This window comes from Eschrichtius robustus, chromosome 12 (genome assembly GCF_028021215.1).
Source record: "Eschrichtius robustus isolate mEscRob2 chromosome 12, mEscRob2.pri, whole genome shotgun sequence".
Lineage (NCBI taxonomy): Eukaryota > Metazoa > Chordata > Mammalia > Artiodactyla > Eschrichtiidae > Eschrichtius > Eschrichtius robustus.
In genome coordinates, this window is record NC_090835.1 from 1,097,575 (window position 1) to 1,118,696 (window position 21,122).

The 21,122-nt window shown below is 58.3% G+C and overlaps 1 protein-coding gene across 3 annotated transcripts in view; it reads right to left on the reverse strand.

The window, feature by feature from the left end:
- Positions 1–2,317: 2,317 nt before the first annotated feature.
- MGLL (monoglyceride lipase) overlaps positions 2,318–21,122 on the reverse strand; it is a 103,312-nt gene continuing 84,507 nt past the window's right edge. For 2 of the 3 annotated variants that reach the window (XM_068558960.1, XM_068558958.1), the window contains exons 6-8: positions 18,976–19,065; positions 7,186–7,401; positions 2,318–5,060 (exon numbers count right to left, since the gene is read on the reverse strand). In XM_068558960.1, coding sequence (XP_068415061.1) covers positions 4,935–5,060; positions 7,186–7,401; positions 18,976–19,065 — 432 coding nt within the window. In that variant the 3' untranslated portion in view covers positions 2,318–4,934. The remainder of the gene's footprint in view (positions 5,061–7,185; positions 7,402–18,975; positions 19,066–21,122) is intronic. The other variant, XM_068558959.1, reaches the window with a different exon arrangement.

Here is a 21,122-nt window from a genome sequence, read left to right on the forward strand (position 1 = left end):
ATGCCATCTGCAGCAACATGGATGGACCCAGAGATCATCATACTAAGTAAATCAGACAGAGAAAGACGAATACCATATGACATCACTTATGTGTGAAATCTAAAAAAAAAAAAAAGATACAAATGAACTTATTTACAAAACACACACACAGACTTAGAAAACAAACTTACGGTTACCAAAGGGGAAACATGGGGGCAGAGGAGAGAGAAATTAAGAGTCTGGGATTAACATATACACACTACTATATATATAATAGATAATCAACAAGGACCTACTGTATAGCACAGGGAACTCTACTCAATATTCTGTAATAACCTATGTGGGAAAAGAATCTGAGAAACAGTGTATATATGTATATGTATAACTGAATCACTTAGCTGTACACCTAAAACTAACACAACATTATAAATCAACTATACTCCAATATAAAATAAAAATTAAATTTAAAAAAAAAAAGAAAAGAAAACCACAGTCCTGCAGCTTGTGGACCCAGCACACCCAGAGCAGGCCAGATCCGCCCTGGGACCAGCTGGGCCCCGGCCCTGCCCATTAGCAGGTCACCACAAGCTTCAGGACACCCTGGACCCCAGACCCAACTGTGTCAGGAACCGGCCCCCACCCACCAGCCATCCAACACCAGCTCTGGGACCCCTGGGCCCTGCAGCCAGACTCCAGGACCCGGCTCCGCCTGCCAGTAGACCGGCACTAACCCCAGGACCTGGCTTCACCCGCCAGTGGGTGGGCAACATCCCAGGGTCTTCTGGACCCCGACTCTGCCCACCAGTGAGCCAGCACTAGCCTGGGGTCCCCTAGGATTCCACAACACGCCGCCTCGTGACCAGACCCCGCTAACCAGCAGCCAGCGGCATCCACACGAGGCAAGGCCTGGCAACCAGCCAGGCCAGGGGCCGACCAGGCCCACCAGACGCCCCACGTAGTCAGCCCCCTGCCACAGAAGGGCTCACGCAGCCCTCTTGGGGGCACCCCTAGAGCATGTAGCTTGGGTGACGAGAGGAGAGAGCACCGCTGGGACACACAGGACGTCTCCTACAGGGGCCCCCTCTCCAAGGTCGAGAAACGTAACTAACAGACATAAAGTACAAATAGCAACTCAAACAAACCGAGGGGGCAAAGGAACATGTTCCAGACGAAGGAAAAGATAAAGCCCAGAAGAAGAACTAAGTGACGTGGAGACGGGCGACCTGCCCAAGGAAGAGCCCAGAGCAGTGATCATAAGGATGGTCCAAGAACTCGGGAGGAGAACAATGCCCAGAAAGATTGAGGATTTCAAGCCAGCAACAGCAGAGCATTAAACCCAAGGGGGCCCTTGGAGGTGTGGCCTGGGTGAGGGCACGGGCGCCCACCAAGAAGTGGGCCCTGTGCCTATAACCCCAGTTCCAGGCTCCAGCCTGGCCCAGAGAGAGCCCTGGTCCCCCAACCCCTCCCTGCCTGGAGAGATATTTACCAGGGACCCCTGGAAACCACACAGAGGTCTGACGTGAGGACCCAGCTCCCGCAGCTCAGCTCCGGGTGGGACAGGGCTACCGAGGGTCCACAGAACGCGGTCGAGTCAGACGGCAGTGGCTGTGCTGCAGGAGGGGCGGCGGGGGCCAGGGAGTGGGTAGCTCCACACAGGGTGGTGGGAAGGCTCCACAGAGAGGCTGGCGTGTGGCCACGGGCCCACGGCCTGCAGGCTTGGGAGGGCCGTGGCCGCCTCTGCATGAGATGGGACCACGAGGGTTGGAGTGGGAAGGGCCACCACCTGACTCGTTGAACACCCGCTCTGGTCGCTATGTGGGAAAAGACCAATGGGACACAAGCGGGGAGATGGGGCACCCGGAGGAGGCTGCTGTGGCCACCGGCAGGAGGGGACAGTGACAGCCCTGGGGCCAGTGGGGCCAGAGGGAGATGGTCCACCTGGACAGACAGGCAGCCGACAGCCTCCGCTTCTGGGTCAGGCGCAGGGGGGACGGGGGGAGGGGTGCAGGCACCCGCCCGAGCTGGGGTCTCCTGCGCTCAGGTGGGCGAGGCAGAGGTGCGGCCACGTGGGGGGAGATCAGAACTTGCTTCTAAATCGTCAGAAGTTATGTGGGACTGCGGAGGAGGGTCAGCCGTGGAGCCCTGAACTGGGGCGGCCCGGCCCCTGGTGGCGGCGGCGGCGGCCGAGTCTGCACGAGAAAGCTGGCGTGCAGTCCGCTCCGCATACTGGGGTGTATCGGGGGACCGGCCCAGACCCCCAGTGCAGCCTCGCAAAGGGCCGCTGGTCTCTCCGCAAGGGACGTTGCAGTCAGATCACACAGACAGGCAGACGACACCGTCAGAAAACATGTGGTTTATTAGGCTTAGCTGTGGCAGACGTTGGTCCTGTAATAGTTCTAGACTGATACACGGGTCCCCACTAACAGCTTACGTGTAGGGAGATGGCTGAGCTGCAGCAATGACAATAACCAGTAAATTGCTTGGAAAAATCACTGCGATCCTAACAGGGTGATGTCAGCAGTTGGTGAAGGAAAGAGCAGGAGGGTGGGGCCCTGCAGGGGGTTTCCAGAGCATCTTTCAGAGCTCTCATCACAAGCCCCAGGGCCCCCAAGAGCCAAGGGGAAGCTGGGGTCACCACCCCCCATCCCGGCAAAGGAACGGGCCCTGGCGGGGTTGTGCCACCTCCAGTGGCTGCGGGTGGCATCTTTTCCTAGAGATTTTTTCAGGCATGAAACCACTTCGTGTGGCCCAGCACGGCCTCTGAGTTACAGGGCGGCACCGAGTTCACAGGCGTGCTTGGGCCCAGTGTCCCGAGTAATATGTCCGTCCTCCCAGGCGTGGTTTGGATAGGCTGCATGTCCAGGGCCCCTCTGTGACCTCTGTCCTCGTGTCACCTCGAGGCCAGGCCATGTGTGACCTCGCTTCCTTTCCAAACCCAGCTCCCCTGCACCACGGCGATGGCATGGCGGTGGCGCTCCAGGTATCGGCACGGAGCCGCCAACATGGAGGGTGACCCCAGTTCAAGACTTGCTCGGTGCGGCAAGGACGGGAGGGCGCTCCCCGGGGGCCTCCAGACGCTGCTACCTGCACCCCTGACTCAGCAGGTGGGCGTGCCCTGTGCCCCCTCCCAGATGAGGAAACAGTCCTGGTTTCAAACAACTTTTTTCTTTTAAATGCAGGCGATTCTTTAACCAGATCTGTAAAGGTGACTGAATATGCCTCTATAAGAGCTTTCAAATAAATAAATTCATGCATCGAAAGATTACTGGTCAAACCACGTGCCTGGTATTTAATCTGGGATATGGCCTTGCCATGGCATGCTTCTGGGGGGGGGGGGGGCGGGGGACGGGCTGTGACCTGCGGGGTGGGACGGCTGGGTGCCTGGGGTTTGTGGGTGGAGTTTCTGCCGTTCCTTAGCCCGAGAGCAGGAACTTTCTCACTGCTGCCCAGCTGGGCAGGTGGGGCCGACCTCTCTCTGCATTTTCTACGTTTTTCTCCTCCAAAGAGAAGCCAGAGAAATAAGATGCGGCAATGAAGCCGCTCTCTGTGGGGACCCAGGTGCTGTTCCCCGGGGATGGGTGCCTGGGTGCCTCTCCCTCCCAAGGGGCAGGGGCAGCAGGACACACACCAAGGCCCCCGCCAGCTGACCGTCGCTGGGGGTGAGCAGCTCGGGGGCCCTTGGAGGTGGACCCAGAACCAGACCCCCAGAAGAACCGGGCACACGTGGGGCATCAGCTCCCACCACTGGAGGAGGAGGAGGAGGAGGAGGAGTGGGGAGCCCTAGCCCCCAGCCTCCGCGTCAGGCAGGGAAGCCTTGGGGTGGCGGGACCGCACCTCCCCCAGCGTTCCATGCCCCGGCGGCTCCATCCCCACCACGGCGACATCTGCAGGTGGGGCCTCAAGACCTGACAGCGAGTCCCATTTCAAAGTCAAAGTACCCCCTGGGTGGGTGGTGACCCCGTTTACCTCTGGCGCAACTGAGGGCCAAGGGGTGGGGGGCCGTGGGTTTGGCACCGAGAAAGGCAGCGGGGCTGCTGTGGCCTCAGGCCTGCAGCCGTGGGCAAGGCCACCGCGTGGGGAGCTTCTCCGGCCACCAGAGGTAGCTGTGCAGCCAGCACCGAGGCTCCCAGGGAGGCTGTGGCCCGGCAGGCGGGAGCTGGGACAGGCCTGTCCCGCACGGGGCTCCTAGGCCCGCCCCCCGGGGCTGTACAGGGGGGTCAGGCACCCACGCCTTCAAGCCCCCTGGTTCCCACCCTCCACCCGGCTCTGCTTCAGAACAGACGCTATACACACGAGCCAATCCATCTCCAACACAACCGCCCTCTGAGCCCCAGGTAACACTAGCCAGCGACGAGCAGCTGCCCTGACGTGCCCCGCGGAGGGAAGGGGGCGAGGGTGCCCCTTCTGGGCCAAGCCCCACCTGCCCCACAGCCCACCCCGGGCTCCCGGCGGACAAGGAGCTAACGCGGGTCACGGGTGGACACGTGCTGAGGAAGTGCAGGCATGTTCTGGGCCGCGGCGGCACAAGAGTCTGCCGGGGAAGTGGATGCCGCCCCGCACCCGGCGGCCAGAGGGGGGCCCCAGCCGAGGCAGTGAGGGCGGGGCGCGGGGTGGCGGGAGGGGACCCCTCCAGTTATTGCAGTGGGGGTCCTGGGACCCTGCGGAGCGGGAGAGGCGGGGCAGGGCTCTGCGGCCTAAGGCCTTCCAGCACATTCTCTGGGAAGTGTTGTGACCTCCTACTTTTGCATAAAGTGTCCACCACTTAAGGCAGATCCAGCGGCGGACGGCCTGATGTGCGACAAGATTGTCTTTTTTCTTTTTTTTAGTAAATTGTGCTAGGGATTCCTCCAATTTGTGATTTTTGTTTGTTTGTTGGCAAGCCACATCTAAGAAGCCAGCTCCTGCCCTTCCTCTGCCTGCTTCCCCGACTGTGGCCCAACGGCTGGCCAGGGCACTCAGGGCGGGGACCCCGTTCCTGCCGCCGCTGTCCTTTGAGAGACCCACGTGTTTATCTCACGGAAGACGGAGCTGGTCACTTCAGGAAGCTCTTTGTGGAGGACGTGGTAGGCACCTTCGTAAATCTGCAATTAGGAAAGACAGGAAGTCACGGCTACCGTGAGTGACACGGGCAGGCAAGGCGGCCAGGCAGCGGATGGAGAGGACCCCCTCTCCACGCACCCACGCCTGGTCAGCAGGTGGTGCTGCAAACAGCTGGAAAGGTCCCAACATGTTCACCAGATCCTTTCTTAAACCACTGCCCCCTCTCCACGCCACTCCCCCTCCAGCCTTGCCCCACCTGCGCCTCCTCTCCTCCCCGTGGGACCCCAGCCTGCCCCGGCTGACCCTCACTCCCACCCGCCCACGGCGGTGGTCCTGGCACCAGCTCCACGGCCCTCGCGTCGCCGTGGCTGGGGATCACTTTCACTCTCGTAGGATTTGGCTTCTTAGCGTCATTCAAAAGCTGACCAGGGTAACCTTCTAGAAACACCTTCCTCCGTGGTTCCCACAGCTCTCCACCCTCCTGGTCTTCTTCCCGCCTGTTGGTCAAGACTGCAGCATGCCGCCCTCCTGAGCTGCAGGCTGGTGCGGCCGAGGCGGGGTTGGGCCTCTTTCCCCCTCTCCCCAGGAGCCCCATCCAGGCCCCTGGCTGTAAAAACCACCCGTGTGCTGATGACTCAGAATCTGTATCTCCAGCCAGACCTCCCCTGAACTCTCCATGTGTGTATAACCACCTGCCCACTTGCCATTTCAGCGATTTCGAACAGCTATCTCCAAGTTTTCTTTTTTTTAAGCTGTAGTACAAATCATATAACATGAAATTCACCATCTTAACCACTTTCGAGTGTACGGCTCAGTGGTGTTAGGTATCCCTGCACGCGGTGCAATATTCTCACCCTGCACAACTGAACCCTGTCCCCGTTACAGCGCCCTCCTCCGTGCCCTCCTCCCAGCCCCTGGAAACACCACCCTACTTTTCTTTTTCTTTTTTCGGCTGCACCAGTTGGCTTGCGAGATCTTAGTTCCCTGACCAGGGCCCCCGCAGTGAAAGTGCGGAGTCCTAACCATTGGACCGCCAGGGAAGTCCCTCTACTTTCTGTTTCTGTGAGCTCTGACTACTTTGCATATGTCATGTGCGTGGAATCACGCACCATTTGGCCTTCTGTGACCGGCTCATTTCACTGAGCACAGCCTCCTCCAGGCTCATCCGTGTGGCAGCACGTGTCAGAACTTCCCCCTTTTCAAGGTTGGAAAACACCCCCTTGCCTGGACGGACCACCTCCCCTCAGTGGGCACTGGGGCTGCATCCAGCTCTTGGCCGCCGTGAACATGGGGTGGAAATCTCTCTTCGAGACCCTGATTTCAATTCTTTTTCTGAATTTCAACTCTCTCTCGGGTGTGCCAACGTGGGACTTGCGGCTGGGACCGTCTCCCGCCGTGATGGGAACGGCTTTCCTTCCCCTCCTTCCTCCTGCTGTTCGTCCGGGCCTCCCTCTGGCAGGGGTGTTGGGCCAGGGGCTGCCGCTCCTAGCCGCGACGGGGGTGCACTGGACAGTGCGGACACGTGACAGCCTTTGTAGCACAGCGTGCTGGGGCAAGTGGTGCAGCGGGCTCGGGGCAGAGAGCTGAGCGCCAGTGCCGGCCCCCACGCAGCAGGTGTGGCACCTGCGGGGAGCAGCCCGCGCCCCCTACAACCTAGCGGGAGGTGGCCCTCAACCGGGGCGTCCACTCGGCCGTGCCCAAGCTGGGGCGGCACTGTCCAGGGACACGTCTGTTCGCGCGTGTGCCCTGGGGCGGCGGTCTGCCCAGCCGACCACGCAGAGCCACCTTCAGGCTCCACTGCCACTCTGCAGGGACAGAGCCGGTGCACCTGCTCTCTCCCCATCCTCCAGCCAGGGGTCTTCCCGGTTCAGCCAGACACTCGGGAACTGCTCCACCCGAAACAGCATTTTCCGTCCTGTCGTGCCTGACACGCCTAACGCTCTCTGAGGAAGACGACCTTTTCTGCCCGGAGGCCAGTTGCGGTTCTTTCCTTGACCGGACGAACGATCAGCTAATGACTCTCGAGCTCCCACAGAATCAACAGACACCTCGTGCTCCTGGGACGTGCCTCCCCGGGGGCCAGGCCAGCCCTAAACCAACGGTTCGGGCAGGCGCCCTAGAGGGACGCCCCTCTCCCCGCCCCAGGGACGTGGGGCAGCTGCTCACCTTGAGCGTCTTGTCCTGGCTCTTGGCGGACTCCATGAGCAGGTAGGCGCCCCTGCTGTCACACAGGCGGTCGGCAGAGCCCTGCAGCAGCAGGAAGGGCAAGGTCAGCCTGGGCAGCGCCCGCTCCACCCTCGAGACGGCGTTGAGCAGCTGGATGCCGAAGCACACCTTCAGCCCCGCCCGGCAGATGAGGGGGTCCGTGTTGTAGATGGCCACCTGCGGGAGGGGAGACAGGAGCCCGTCGGTCCCTCGCAGCCCCTCCCGCTCGGCTCTGAAGAGCCGACCCCGTCAGCGGGCCCGGGGTGGGGACCCCCGGTCAGCCCGGCCGCGCTGCCCCTGCTTCCAGCCTGCTCTGCGGCACCCCCCGCACGCCTGTGCCCCGGGACGGTTTCAGCATCAGTCTGTGGGGTTCTTTCACGTGAGCAGCATCGTATGTTCGCTTTGATGATTTCACACAGGGATAGCTCGGAAGATGTTTCGGTGTCAGTCTGAGTGGACTCTGTTTTCTCTAAGTCTGTCTGTCCTGACACAGTGTCCCCTGGTTGAAGAGGGTGAGGGGCACCCACGACTGCCGGGTCACAGGGCTGTCTGTGCGGGAACGAGGCCCGGGAAGGGCTTGGGCAGGACACCCCTGCGGGCTTCAGGACGTGGCTCCAGCGGGCTGCCTGCCGGCCTGAGAGGCAGGTCTGCTGTCCCCCTGCGCCTGTGGACACGGCTGCCCCTCTGCCGGACGTGCACAGCGGCCGGGCCCGCCCTCCTCAGCCATCAGCCTGCTGGGACCTCCTCTGACACCGGCCCCGCCTGCGGCTGAGACTCTGACCATGCCCTTTGTGGGGCTACCCGGGCCCCGTCCCTGGCTTCCTGGCTTCACTCCTCTTGCCCCGAGTGGACAGTAAGTGGCCTGCCTGCTGTGAGCTGAGACGGGACACATGCCCACAGAACTCTCCGGACCAGGTCGGGGCCATGACGCCTCTGCCCTCAGCTCTCTTTCCAAGAGCTGCGTGGCGTCAGGAGGGTTGAGGGGACAGAGGGTCAGCTGCCCGCGAGGAGGCTTGAGTGTCCACTGTGTCTCCATCTGACTCTCGGGCGGGGACCGCGTCTCCCCTGTGACGACCCCCCACGGGCCTCATCCAGGGTCCTGGATCCACTTGGAGAGGGACAGGCTGTCCCAGGTCCCCCCACCACCCCGATTCTTCCAGTGCAGGCGAGCCAGACCACTTGGGAAAAGCCACACGAGACGAATGAGCCCCTTCCTGCGGCCGAGACGGCGGGCCTCCCGCGGGGCCGGGCCACCAGTCTGGGGGCTGAGAACACGGGAGCGGCAGGGGCTCCTTCAAGGTCTGCAAGGAGGGCTGCTCGGGAAGAGGCCGCGGGGCCAGAGAGCCCTGGCTGCCGGGTGTCCCTGTGAACGAACGCCCAGGGCCAGGGCCCACGAGGCCACCTCCTTCCTGAGCGGCTTGGCGCCTGCCCTGCTGACCGGCCGTGAAGCCCCTCAGGGAGTCGGCTCCGGGTTAACTGCTCTGACAGCCCAGGTGGCTTCCCGCTCTTGGCTCTTTTTCCATGTCTGGAGCACGTCGGCGCTGGGTACACAATGGCCCATTCTAGACCTGGGAGGAGCCGCCAGCTGTGTCGGGGAAAGGGCAGGCCCCCGTGCCAGCCACCACCGCACGGGGGCAGAGGGGCTGCCGGGAGGCAGGGCAGGGACCACCTCCTCTCAGGGAAACAGGCTCAGAAGCCCAAACCCTCGCCTAAGGTAACCAGCCCGGCCCAACCCCAGGGCCTTTGCTTTCTGAGGGCTTAAGACCTAAATCCACCAAAAGTTCTCCTAGTGGGGGAGGGTCGTGTCCTGTCCCCCAGGCAGGAGACGGACAGCGTTCTCCCTCCCAGCCCAGGCCAGGCCCAGAGCACCGGTCAGCAGCCTGAGCCCATTCAAAACCAAAGACCAAACGGTCGGTGCCCGAAGATCACTTACTGTGGGATTCCATCTCCACGACATTCTTAAAAGGACAAATCGGGGGCTTCCCTGGTGGCGCAGTGGTTAAGAATCCACCTGCCAGTGTAGGGGACACGGGCTCGAGCCCTGGTCCGGGAAGATCCCACATGCCGCGGAGCAACTAAGCCCATGTGCCACAACTACTGAGCCAGCACTCTAGAGCCCTCCAGCCACAACTACTGAGCCTGTGTGCCACAACTACTGAAGCCCGCAAGCCTAGAGCCCGTGCTCCGCAACAAGAGAAGCCACCGCAATGAGAAGCCTGCGCACCACAACGAAGAATAGCCCCCGCTCGCCGCAACTAGAGAAAGCCCGCGTGCAGCAACAAAGACCCGACACAGCCAAAAATAAGTAAAATAAATAAATTTACATTTAAAAAAAAAGGACAAATCAGAGAAATGGAGACCAGACTAGTGGTGGTCAGGCTTGAGGGCATGGGGCTACAAGATGGCAACATGGGGCCTTTGTGGGGACGGCCTGACTCACCCCCGAGGGTATCCTGGTCGCCATAACCCTGTGGTTTTGCAAGATGTCAGCTCTGGGGGAAACTGGGCCAGGCACACAGCCCCTCTGAGTTATTTCTCACAACTGCACGTGAATCAGAGGTCTCAAAGCACAAGTTTAGTTAAAAGCACAACAAGGACTCGGTCTCTGGTGATCTCTCTTGCCCCCCTGCCCCCCGTTTCTGGAGCACAGCCACGAACACATCAGCTGGAGGCTGTGGACCCGGGACTAAGCCAGGGCATCTTTGCTCCAGGTGACCAACCTCTGGGGGTGTGTCCACCGGCTGAAACGAGAAGTCTTTTCTCTTGGGAGGAAACCCTGTGAGGAAGACCACCCAGCCCCGACGTTTCCCAGCTGTGTGATACGGGCAAGGCTCTTCTCTCTGGGATGCAGTTTGCTGATCTGTGAAATGGGGGTGACGGTGGTCATGCCCCAGAGGATGCCGGGCGTCTGGATGGATGTGCACCCTGGGGCCCAGGCTGGGTCTGCCCCACAGCGAGGCTAATGCCGTGCGGCTGCCTGACCCCAGCGCGGGGCAGCGAGGTGGGGCGTCAGGCTCCTCGGCCTGGGTTTCCCATCAAGGAAGGGTCCTCTCCCGAGCCCCAGCCTCTTCTGGCACCTTCCCTGTCCGGGGGTCTGAGGGCTCTCGGCAAGGTTGACTCGACAGCTGGGAACAAGCCAGCTGGGCTGCCTGCCTTTTGAAAAAGCTTTGCCCTGAAGCACAGGAAGCAACCCACAGTTGGGAGCGTTCTTAAACTTCTCGTTGAGCAAAATCCAGGAATCACCCCCCCCCCACCCCAGTCAGATCTCTTGATCTCTTTTTTGAAAAGCTGTTCTGGGATGGACTCAAAATTAGATTTTTAATTAGAACAGTATTAGAAATAACTAGCCCTGAGCCCTCACCTCTATGCCAGGTGCCGTGCTGAGTGCTTTACATGTACTTGCTCCTTGAATCTCCGCAGGACCCCTTCACAGGGACTGTCATTATTATCCATTTTACACACGAGGAGACTGAGGCTCAGAGAGGCTGGGTGACTCACCCAACGTCACACAGCAAGCAAGGGACGGAGCCAGGATAAGAACGAGGCAGTCGGGCCCCACCATCAGCATTCCCAACCTCTCACCACGCTGTGCTACACGTTTAGACAGGGGGAAGTCAAGGTGAGTCCTGTGGGCTCAAGCGGCCAGGGGGCGTGGAGTTGCAGGGAACCAGCACGCCTCAGACGAGAAACGGGTGCGTCCCTGGTGAGGACCGTAGCGTGCTGCCGCCCCTCACGGCCTGCCATGGGGTGGGGGGGGCCTCTGAGCACAGGCGAGTGCCCTGCCCACGTGATTTCACACTTCCCAGAGAGGCCCAGCCCAGCAGGCCTAACCTCCTGCGTTCCCTCCCAGGCACCTACAGACATGTCTGCAGCCGGTCTTCCTGACCCCCTTCCAGCCCATCCCCTCCCTCTGCCTACGGAGACCTCATCTGCCACCTGCTTCAGGGCCACCTGGGATTCCCATCTCCTTCCTCCACCGCTTCCATCTCTCTTCATCCATCCATCTTCACCCCAGGGAAATCAGACAGCCTTCCCCGGCACACTGGGGAGAGCAGGACAACTCTACCCAAGTATTCTCTGGAGCCAGAAACCTGTGGGAACCCGAACATGAACTGGCAGGTCTTTGCAGTGACCATGTCTTCGCCCCGCCTTTGTCTTGAACGGCAGGACTGCTGCAGAGGGAGCCGGACAAGAGAAAACCTCTCCTAGGCCTCGCCTCTGGACTTCTTGTTGGAAAGCTCATGCTTTCCCCCCGCCCCCGCCTCTTTGCCCGCTGTTAACAGACCCACGATGTGACCCCGAAGACAGGGCCTGGTCCAAAGCGCGAGTGACACAGTGTCTGTTGGCCTGACGTGCCGCCTGCAGGGTGGGGAGGGGACATAAGGGTCCTGCCTGATTCCACAGAGTCTCTCCAGCACGGCCGACTGAAGTAAGCCCTGTTTACCAAGGCCCAAGTTCCCGCTATGACCCCAACCTGGGGCAGGCGCCCCGCCCTGGGGGACTGAAATTTCTGAGCCAGACCAGAGGAGAGCCACCAGAAATAAGGACCTGCAGTTCCACTTTGGATAGAAAGAGGACTAATCGGGATTAGCCTACACGTATAAACTGCCACTGATCAAGGGCATGTGAATTACCGAACATCTTTTCCCGAGAAGTACTTTTTGCTACTAAAGCTTGAACTCCTGTTCATCCTTGTATCTGCTTTTAGAGCCCGGAGGTGGGCCGGCAGGTCAGGCCCTGGGCAGGTGGGTGCAGGCCGTTTGCACAAACCCACCACAGGGCACTGGAACCAGAAATGATGCAGAGGGTCACCTTGCTTGTGCCTTGGGAGTGGAGGTCCCTGCGGTGTGACCCTGGAACCAGACACAGGTCCTGAGTGGTCACCGAGGGAAGGGAAAAAGCAGACCCACGTTCTGCACCCAATCACACGGGCCATGGCCACCTTTTCACAGGCCAAGGGATTGAATAAATAATAAGAGAAACAAGAAAGAATCACTGGGGTCTTGCAGGACCATGTTCACAACTGCTGGTCACAAAACAGCAAGATCGCGTGGCCTCATGTCTTGGAATCAAGAGTTGGTCACAACTGAGGAAATCAGAACATGGACCAGATGGTGAGAGGTAATGAAAGGAATGATGACAGGGAATTACTGTTACTTTTCCAAAGTGTGACGACAGAATGGGATGTGCGTGAATGTGCTTATTCTGGGTCCTTCCTCTTGGGCAGCACATGCTGAAGTACGACCACAGGGTCTGCAACTTACTTACTTTCAAAAGTTTCAGGGGACTTCCCTGGCGGTCCAGTGGGTAAGACTCCGCGCTCCCAATGCAGGGGGCCTGGGTTCGATCCCTGGTCGGGGAACCAGATCCCGCATGCATGCCACAACTAAGAGTTCACATGCCACAACTAAGAAGCCCGCATGCCGCGACTAAGAAGCCTGCATGCCGCAACGAAGATCCCTCGTACTGCAACTAAGACCCGGCGAAGCCAAAATCGATAAACAAAGAAACATTAAAAAAAATTTCAGCCAAAACAATGCATCTACTTTATGCCATTGGATTTGGCAGTAATTTCTTGAATATGACACCAAAAGCACAGGCAACAAAAGAAAAAAATAGATAAACTGGACTACCTTAAAATGAAAACCTTTTGTTCATCAAAGAACACTACCACAGAATGGGAGAAAACATTTACAAACCATATACCTGGATAAGGGGTTATTGATATAAAGAACTCCTACAACTCAACAACAGCAAACCTGATTAAAAAATGGACAAAGTACTTGAATAGACATTTCTCCAAAGAAGATATATCAATACAAATGGCCAATAAAGCATGTGAAAAGATGCTCAATATCACTAATCATTAGGGAAACGCATATCAAAACGATCTGGCAACCCCTCTTCTAAGTATAAACCCAAAAGAACTGAAAGCAGGGTTTTGAAAAGATACTTGCACACCCACGTTCAGAGCAGTGTTATTCACAAGGGCCAAGAAGCGGAAGCAACCCAGTGTCCGTTGAGGATGAATGAATTAACAAAACATGGTCTATACAGACCATGGAATACTGTTCAGCCTTAAAAAGGAAGGAAATTCTGACACCTGCTACCACATGGATGAACCCTGAGGACATTATGCTCAGTGACATAAGCTGGTCATGAAAGGACGAACACTGTGAGGTCCCTCAGCAGTCAGATTCACGGGCTCGGGGTGGGGGTGGGGGCCCAGGGGCTGGGGAGCTGGTGTTCAGTGGGGAAGAGTTTCAGTTTGGGAAGACGAGAAAGTTCTGAAGATGATGGTGGTGACAGATGAACAATGTGAATGTATTTAATCCCACTGAGCTGTGCACTTAAAACTGGTTAAGATGGGAAATTTTATATTCTGTATTATTTTACCACAATAAATCTTAAAATATTTAAAATATATGTCCATATTGATATTTCATATTTAAGCATAGATAAAGAAAGTATGGCAGAGTACTTCCAATCGGTGAATTATGGGGAGGAGTATACGGACGGGTGTATGCTATACTACTATGGCGACTTTTCTGTAGATTTGAAATTTTCCACAATTAAAATTGGAGGGAAAGCTCCAATTTGAATTATGGAAATTAACCTCTCCTCTCCCCGCAGTCTTGGCTTTCATGTCACTTTTATCCCCTTGTCAGGAGCCACGCATCCCCTGGGCCGGTTTGGGGCAGGAGACCCCCGTGGTCAGACCGCACTGTCTGGGGCTCGTATCGGGCTTGGCCGGTATCCCAAAAGCCTTGGCAAGTCAGCTGCATCCTATCCGCACGTAAATGGGCCTCCAACCCTCATCTCCCGGCCTGCTGCGAGGTCACCAGTGGTATCTCTGAGACTGTGGTGGGTGAGCCCTGCCCGGCCTGCAGCTGCTTTCTTGCTGGACCCGTGAAGGTACTTGGGAGAGAGGAAGAGCTGGGCCTGCAGGGCAGGGGGTGCCTCGTTTTGTCTGGGGCCTGGCTGGCAGCTGGAACTGCCCCTGACAGTCTCTCCACAGAGGCCCTGGCTTTTCTGCTGCCATTACAGCCGCTGACCTCAGGGACCCGCCTCTCTCGAGCTCAGAGCTGTTTCTGCCAGGGTCCTGGTGGAAGGATGGCTGGGAGCAGGGGTAGATCAACAGACCCCTATGCAGGGCGCCGGCCTGAGCTAGGCCCGCTCACACGCTCCCCCGCCAGCCACCACGCACGGAGGCCCACGCCAAGAGATGTTCCCATGGCTCCTTTTTTTTTTTTTTTTTTTTAAGGCGTTGGTAAATTATCAGCTGCCCGAAATAGACAAGTCTTCTGTGGCGATATGAGCTATGAATGATGGCGAGTCACAGAATAAGATCAGCTAAGCAAGCAGGTTATACTGGAAAGTAATAACCGGCTCTCAGAGGGGCTCCTGGGAGGCTGTGTCCTGGGGGCAGCATGGGAGGCTCAGCCTATCTTTAGCCTTGGTTACGATGAGCCAAACGCCTAGGCATGGCCGAGCTTTCCCAGAGCTGGCAGGAGCTTCCCAGGGCCACGGCAGGTGGCCTCCCAGCCGTGTGGGCAGAAGACACGCAGGCAACAGGGGAACAGTGGCCTGACCCCTGAGGTAGGCACACCGCAAATACTTGGGGGGGGGAGGTCTGGAGCGGAGCCCACCACAGAAATGAAAGGGAGCAGAGCTGGCCCCTTCTCAGCTCCCTGGGTGCCCGGAACTCACCATATGGCTGGCAGGCATGAATGTATACCAGCCAGGAGATGCTTGGAGGGCGTCCCAGCACAGTTACAGAGAACAGAGACTTGGTTCTAGAAGACAAACTGCCTCAATATATAAACAGTGGACGTTCCCAGCAGAAGACCTGGACACGGGGCCAGAGGACGGGGCTTGGAAGGGAAGCAGGGCACCTGCTTGTGAGCGGGCGGACGGTCACCGATGGTGCGCAGGGGGCATCAGGAGCTCCTCAGCACCTCCTCCTCACACCTCCCTCTCGGCGGCCTTGGCCGGAGAACTATTTAGAACATTCAAGGCTTTGCAGAGTGGGAGGGATTCATCACATTCCGAAAACCCGTGGTTGAGGGTGGAATGATTAGTATGTCAGTACTGTACGCCAATGTGCTGACTGGGGACTCTGTGTAGACAAACACAACAAAGGCCGAGCAGCCGCTTGCTTGTTCCCAGGATTTCAGTTCCAGGAGCAGCACTTCAGAACTAAGGCTCGGACATGAGAGACCTAGGCTCAAATCCTTACTTAGTAGCTGTGTGTCCCTGGATAAGTGACTTGCCCTCTCTGGGCCTAAGTTTCCCAAATGCAAATACTGATATTAAGACTGACTTCCCGGAGCTGTGGACGGGGAGACGGAGGGCCGCGACACGGTGCACCGGGTGGTGTTGAGACAACGCCAGGCATTTCTGCCTTTACTCCTACATGCTGGGAGCCTGTGCGTCTGAGGGCTCGCTGCTGTGAAGTGAGGGTGTCATGCTGGCAGTCCTGGCTGCCACATCAAGCCCCAAACAAACGTCCTGCTTCCCCAGAGACACAGCTGACTTCCGAATCCTCCCGGGAGCCCGCCAGGCCCCCCCGCATCCCAGCCTGCAGCCCCTTCCCCCAGGGCCTACTTCAGTAAGCTTGTGAAGCAAATGGTTCTTTTCTTCCTGAGGCTTTTATAGCTGCAGGGCTCCAGGGGAAATGTCTCAGCTAAAGATGGGCCTTAAGACACCCGGTGTTGGATCTGGGAGGTGCCTTTTCTGAACACATTTTCCCCCTCGGCATTGCTATTTTTAAAGCTCAGCAGAATGTTGAAAGGGCGACTCAGAGAGAAGGCAGGAGAGGGGCTAATGCTCGATGCCGAGGACAGGAAGCTCCCGCTTCCTATTTATTCTAGCCGGGGTCCACCCTCAGAGCCTTCCCAGCAGGGAAATTTATTAGTGCTTCTAAAGAGTCACCCCGCTTACCCGGCCCGTCAGAAACCTGACACAGGACGGCGTGCCACCATGGATGGGGGCGATGAGCACACAAGGGGAGCCTGCATGCTGGATATTCACCCAGACTCTTCTGTTTTTCATAAGGCCTTCAATGAAATTTTCCATTAGTTCAAAAAGGAGACAGAAGCTCTGAAATTTGCTACTTTCAAACAATGAGGGTTTAGAATCATTTCATTATCTTTCTTTCCTTCCTTTTTGCCCACGTAGTTTCAGGTGGTGAGATAAACAATTCGGATTTGCACTTCGATGTTTCCTCTCAAAGGGAGGTCCCCCCTCCAGCCCACTGCTATCCTAGCACAGCTGCTGCACAGATCAGTGGTTTTTCTGGAAATTGCACGTTTGAGCCAGAACCATTATTTGGCTGCGGCGGGTGGAGGAGGCCCTGCCCACACGACTCCCCTCCCAAGCGATCCTGCACACAGAGCGATGGTCTCCAGCCGTGGGCTGTGTGGACCAGTAATTACAAATCAGGAGAAAGAGCTTCACGCTTGTAAATACTAGCTGGGAGGAGGCGTCCGAGCGTGGACCTTTGAATCAAAGGCTTCGGATCCCAGCTCTGCCCCTGACTGGCTGTGTAACCTTGGACAAATTATTTAACCTCCGAGCCTCGGTTTCCTCACCTCTGAAATGGGGTTAATGTTGATCTCACTCATGTCATGATTGGCTTTGGTCTTTCTGGGTCCTAACACTGTGCCTTCTCACCACACAGATCTGCCTTTTGGAATGAAAATCTTCTTCCTTTACTCAAATATTCTTGACCCTGGTGGGTCAAATTTGGCCCCAGGATATAGGTTTGGGAGTTACTGCTTTTAAAATTAGATTGGGGACTTCCCCGGCGGTCCAGCGGCTAAGACTCTGCGCTCCCAATGCAAGGGGCACAGGTTTGATCCCTGGTCAGGGAACTAGATCCCGGATGCCGCAACTAAAGATCCTGCATGCTGCAACTAAGACCTGGCACAGCCAAGTACATAAATACTTTAAAAACTAGATTAAATTAAAATTCAAACGGAAGGTGGACGACTGGGCGGACTGGCCCACCTCAGGCTCCCCGCACAGGGCCCACACAAGCCACATTCATGAACAGCTGGCCCTCGGGGGCCTGGGCTTCGACCCCCGATTGTGAATGTCCCTTCCTGCACGTTAGGGATGATTCCCATGTAGTTGCCGCTCTCTGAGTGGCTCAAAGGGCCAGGAGGCCAAACTTTACAATGAAGCCCGAGTCCGACTGCTCATGCCCCAAGGAAGAGGGGGAGGCCACTGGGATGCCGGGCACCCGCTCCACCTTCCAGGGTCCGTAGGCAGCCAGCAACTCCCGGGTTTCAAACTCCTGACACAAGGTGGGAGGCTGAGGCAGGAGAGCAGCACAGTGACGTGCTCAACCCTGAGGACCACCCCTTCCAGGTGCCAGGGTGCCGCCCGTCCACGGGGTTGCTGCCCCCCAGACGGAGCGGGCTGGGGACCCACTGACCTAAGCTCTGAGGCTAGTCCCGTCAGCGGGCGACCCCAGGCATGTGCCGGCACATGGGCGAGCCTCAAGTCTGCTCCCCTGCGATACGGGAGCTGTGCACGGGTGAGCACGTGACACAAGCCTGGCACGGAGCATAAGGGTCCCGTCACAGGCAGGGGATGAGGTGCTGGCCCTTCACTAAAGGGGAGGGGCTTGGTTCACCGAGCAGCACCTTCACAGACCAACCCCGGTCTCTGCATGGACCTGGCGGCAAGGTGCACCGTCGTTCATGCTGAACCTGGTGTCTGGTCCCAGAGGCGGTGACGGTGACGTCGCACAACCCCCAGCGTATCTCCCCCGAGGCCGCCTCACCCTGCTTGCTACGCCTCCTGGGCTGGTTTTGCTTCTACAGAGGGCAGCGAGCTCTGCTTGAGGGCAGTAGCCCACCCCTGGCACAGCGGTGCCTCCTGACCTGCCCTCAGTTTACCCCTTGCCACTCACCTCTACACTGTGGCTGAAGCAAACTACCGGCTGTTCTGCAAATAGGCTCTTCATGCCGAGATCTTCACCCGTGCTGTTCCCTCTGCCACGAAACCCTTCCTCTGATCCCCCTCCAGCTCCCAACCCAGTGGACACGTGGCCTGGCCTGAATCCATTCTTCCATCCTCGATCCTATCCACCCCGCCCCCCAACAGAACGGCCCTTCTCTGCTCTCAGGCCACGAGGTTGGGTGGGACTGATGCCGCCCGCTTTCCTGGACCAATAACCCAGACTGTCAGCCAATAAGAACCAGCCCTGAGACTTTTGTTGGGAAGAGGTGCCGCCTTTCCACTGCAGTTGCTCATGTAAAGCTGCTGGTGGCCAGCTTTGCCTCCACTTGGGGAAAGTCTGGTTGGGAACGAGGCCAAACCAGGGGATATGAGAGGTGGGGAGAGAGATGGTGAACAAGACTCTGAGCCCCTGGATCCAGCCATGCCTGAAGCCTTTAGTTACACTCACCAATAAATCCCTCCTTTTGCTCAAATCACTTTGAGTTGGGTTTCTGTCACTTACAACCAAAAGAGACCTGGCTGACACACACAGAGTTTCACCTGGTCAGCTCCTCTGCACACATGGGTGCCGCGCAGGCAGCAATGCCACCCACGCCTTCCCACCCAATCCCGAAGCCAGGCAGCATCTCACACGTCTTCAAGTCCCCGTCACCTCGCACACAGCCTCGGCTGAATGGTGGTAAACGGCCGAGGCAGAGCTAAAACCTGGATTTCCCCCCCGGGGCTGGTGCCTTCTCACCCCACCAGCCCCAGCTGCCCCAGGTCTTTAGAAAGACTCACCTCTGTCTTATTCCGTGACAGCGTGCTGCTGTCGATCCGGCCCAGGGACACGTTCGGCAGGACAAGGTTGAGAACTTTCGCAGCAAGGACCTAGGTGGGAGGGAAGTCAGGGTGAGTGCAGTGGGACACCCCCCACCAGCTGCCCACGGGGCCAGCTAAGGAGAGGGACACCCAGACTGGACATCAGGCAGGCCTGATCCTGGGCTGGGCACCCAAGGACCCTCCTCTCTCCGACCAGACGGCCTCACTGTCTGGCTCTGGGCCACTGTGGGTGAGCCGGGCGAGGGGAGGCTGCGTGGTGACAGCGCGATGCCACATCTGTTTTTTGCTGCTCCCGATTCTGTGCAGTTGCTCTCCCTAGATCCCTCACGGGTCATGAGTTTGCATGATCTGCAGGAGCTCCCAGCTGAGTGCTTGTGCACAAGCAGCTCTCAGAGGACCTTAAAAAACACGGCAGGAGCAGAAGCACCCCGTCGCCCGAGACGAGGTAGGACACGCTCTGGTCGGGAAGCACCTGCCGACTGCCTTGGGGCACAAACGGTCACGGCGCCGAGGGAGACACCGACCTGACTGCTGGTCGTGTGGCTCCAGGCGTGTGGACGCAGAGTTGCACAGCACTGAGCCTGTTCCCTTAGCTCCCCCCGGGACCACTGTGTGCAAAGGCAGCAGCACACGGTAGGTGCTTAACGCGTGCTCCTTGAACGTGGTCCTGGCTCAGGTCCAGGCCTTCCCACCCCCTCCTGCTGGATCTGGTGTTTACCCAGGAAAAGCGTGAACCTGGATCTCACACGTCTTGCCTGCAGAGGGGGGCTGCTCCCGTTTCCGGGCTGTGCAGACACCCGGGGATGAAAGATGCTATTTCCAAAGCGAGCTGAGAAACGCTGAAATTAGAATTGCACGGAAGGTGGCGAGCAGCGAATCCTCGGTCTGCGCGGAGGGCGCGTATCACAGAGCCGACAGGTGCTGCCTCTTGGCACCCTGCGTCGGGGACGGCACCCACATCCACTCAGTGACAACCCCAGGTGCCCAGTCTTTTAATCTTGACACACATGCTGTGAGGTGAGGGTTTACCCTCGTGTAGCAGACAAGGACACTGAGGCTCAGTGCCACTGCACACGGCCAGCTGGAAGGGGGCAGAGGCCTGGGGTGCAGCTGCCCTTTCCCTTCCAGCAACAGCGGCCCAAGGGCAATGTTACTGGGGAAAACGACGTGGATCCCAAAGCTTGTAAAACTGATCCTAGACTTTCCGCTGTCCTTGATGCCCTGCCACGGCCTCCTGAAGGACACGGAGCCTCTCAGCTGACTCCACGTGTGACCCTGCCAGGCCCAGGAGTCTGGGGAGGCCGTGTGTGATGCGACCAGACCCCGCTGCCCACTTTGGCCCGTCTGCCTGCCTCATCCAGCACGGCCTCCTCAAGGACACGGCTCTTTCTCGGCAAGCAGCTTCCTACCCACTCCCCGATCAGATAGCCGACAGCAGAAAAAGGCCCAGGGATGCACCGCCTGGGCACCTGCCCCGTGGCAGGCGTGAAGGCAGAGACTGTACAGGGTCCGCTCCACTGTCCAAGGCGGGCACCGTTTCTGCGTGGACGTGGGCACGCTGCCAGCTGTTCATGGAGGGTCACACTCACCTTCACCCTTGCGGTCTCTGCTCCCAACATGGGCACCTCTCAACCCAAACATTCACACCCCAAAGTGCCAAGGCCTCTACCCCCAGGAAGAGACACTGACCGCTCACAGGCTCCACGAGGATCAGGCCAGGCGGGCTGAGGCTCATGCCGTCCTCATTCTAGTTTCCCGGGGTGGGTGTGGGCACGAGGCAGCCAGGGGAGACGCTGCCTCTAGGAGAGGGCCACAGGGAAACCTGCCCTGCCCTCTGTCCCTGAGCAAGCGGTCTTCCCTGCATCACTAACAGGAACTCTGCGCAGCCATGGGAAGCTTCAAGAAGAGCCTCACGGGAAAAAAAGAGGAGGAGCGCCCTTTCTGGACAAGCATTTGCTTTATGAAATGAACAGTGCAAGGGTCTGGTCCCTGGAGGGACGAGATAATGCACAGCAGTTCAGCTGCCCCCCCACCTTCCCGTCCCGGTACAATCACCGAGTTCCGGTGGGGACTCTCCTGCTGCAGCTCCGACAGCCTATGGCCCT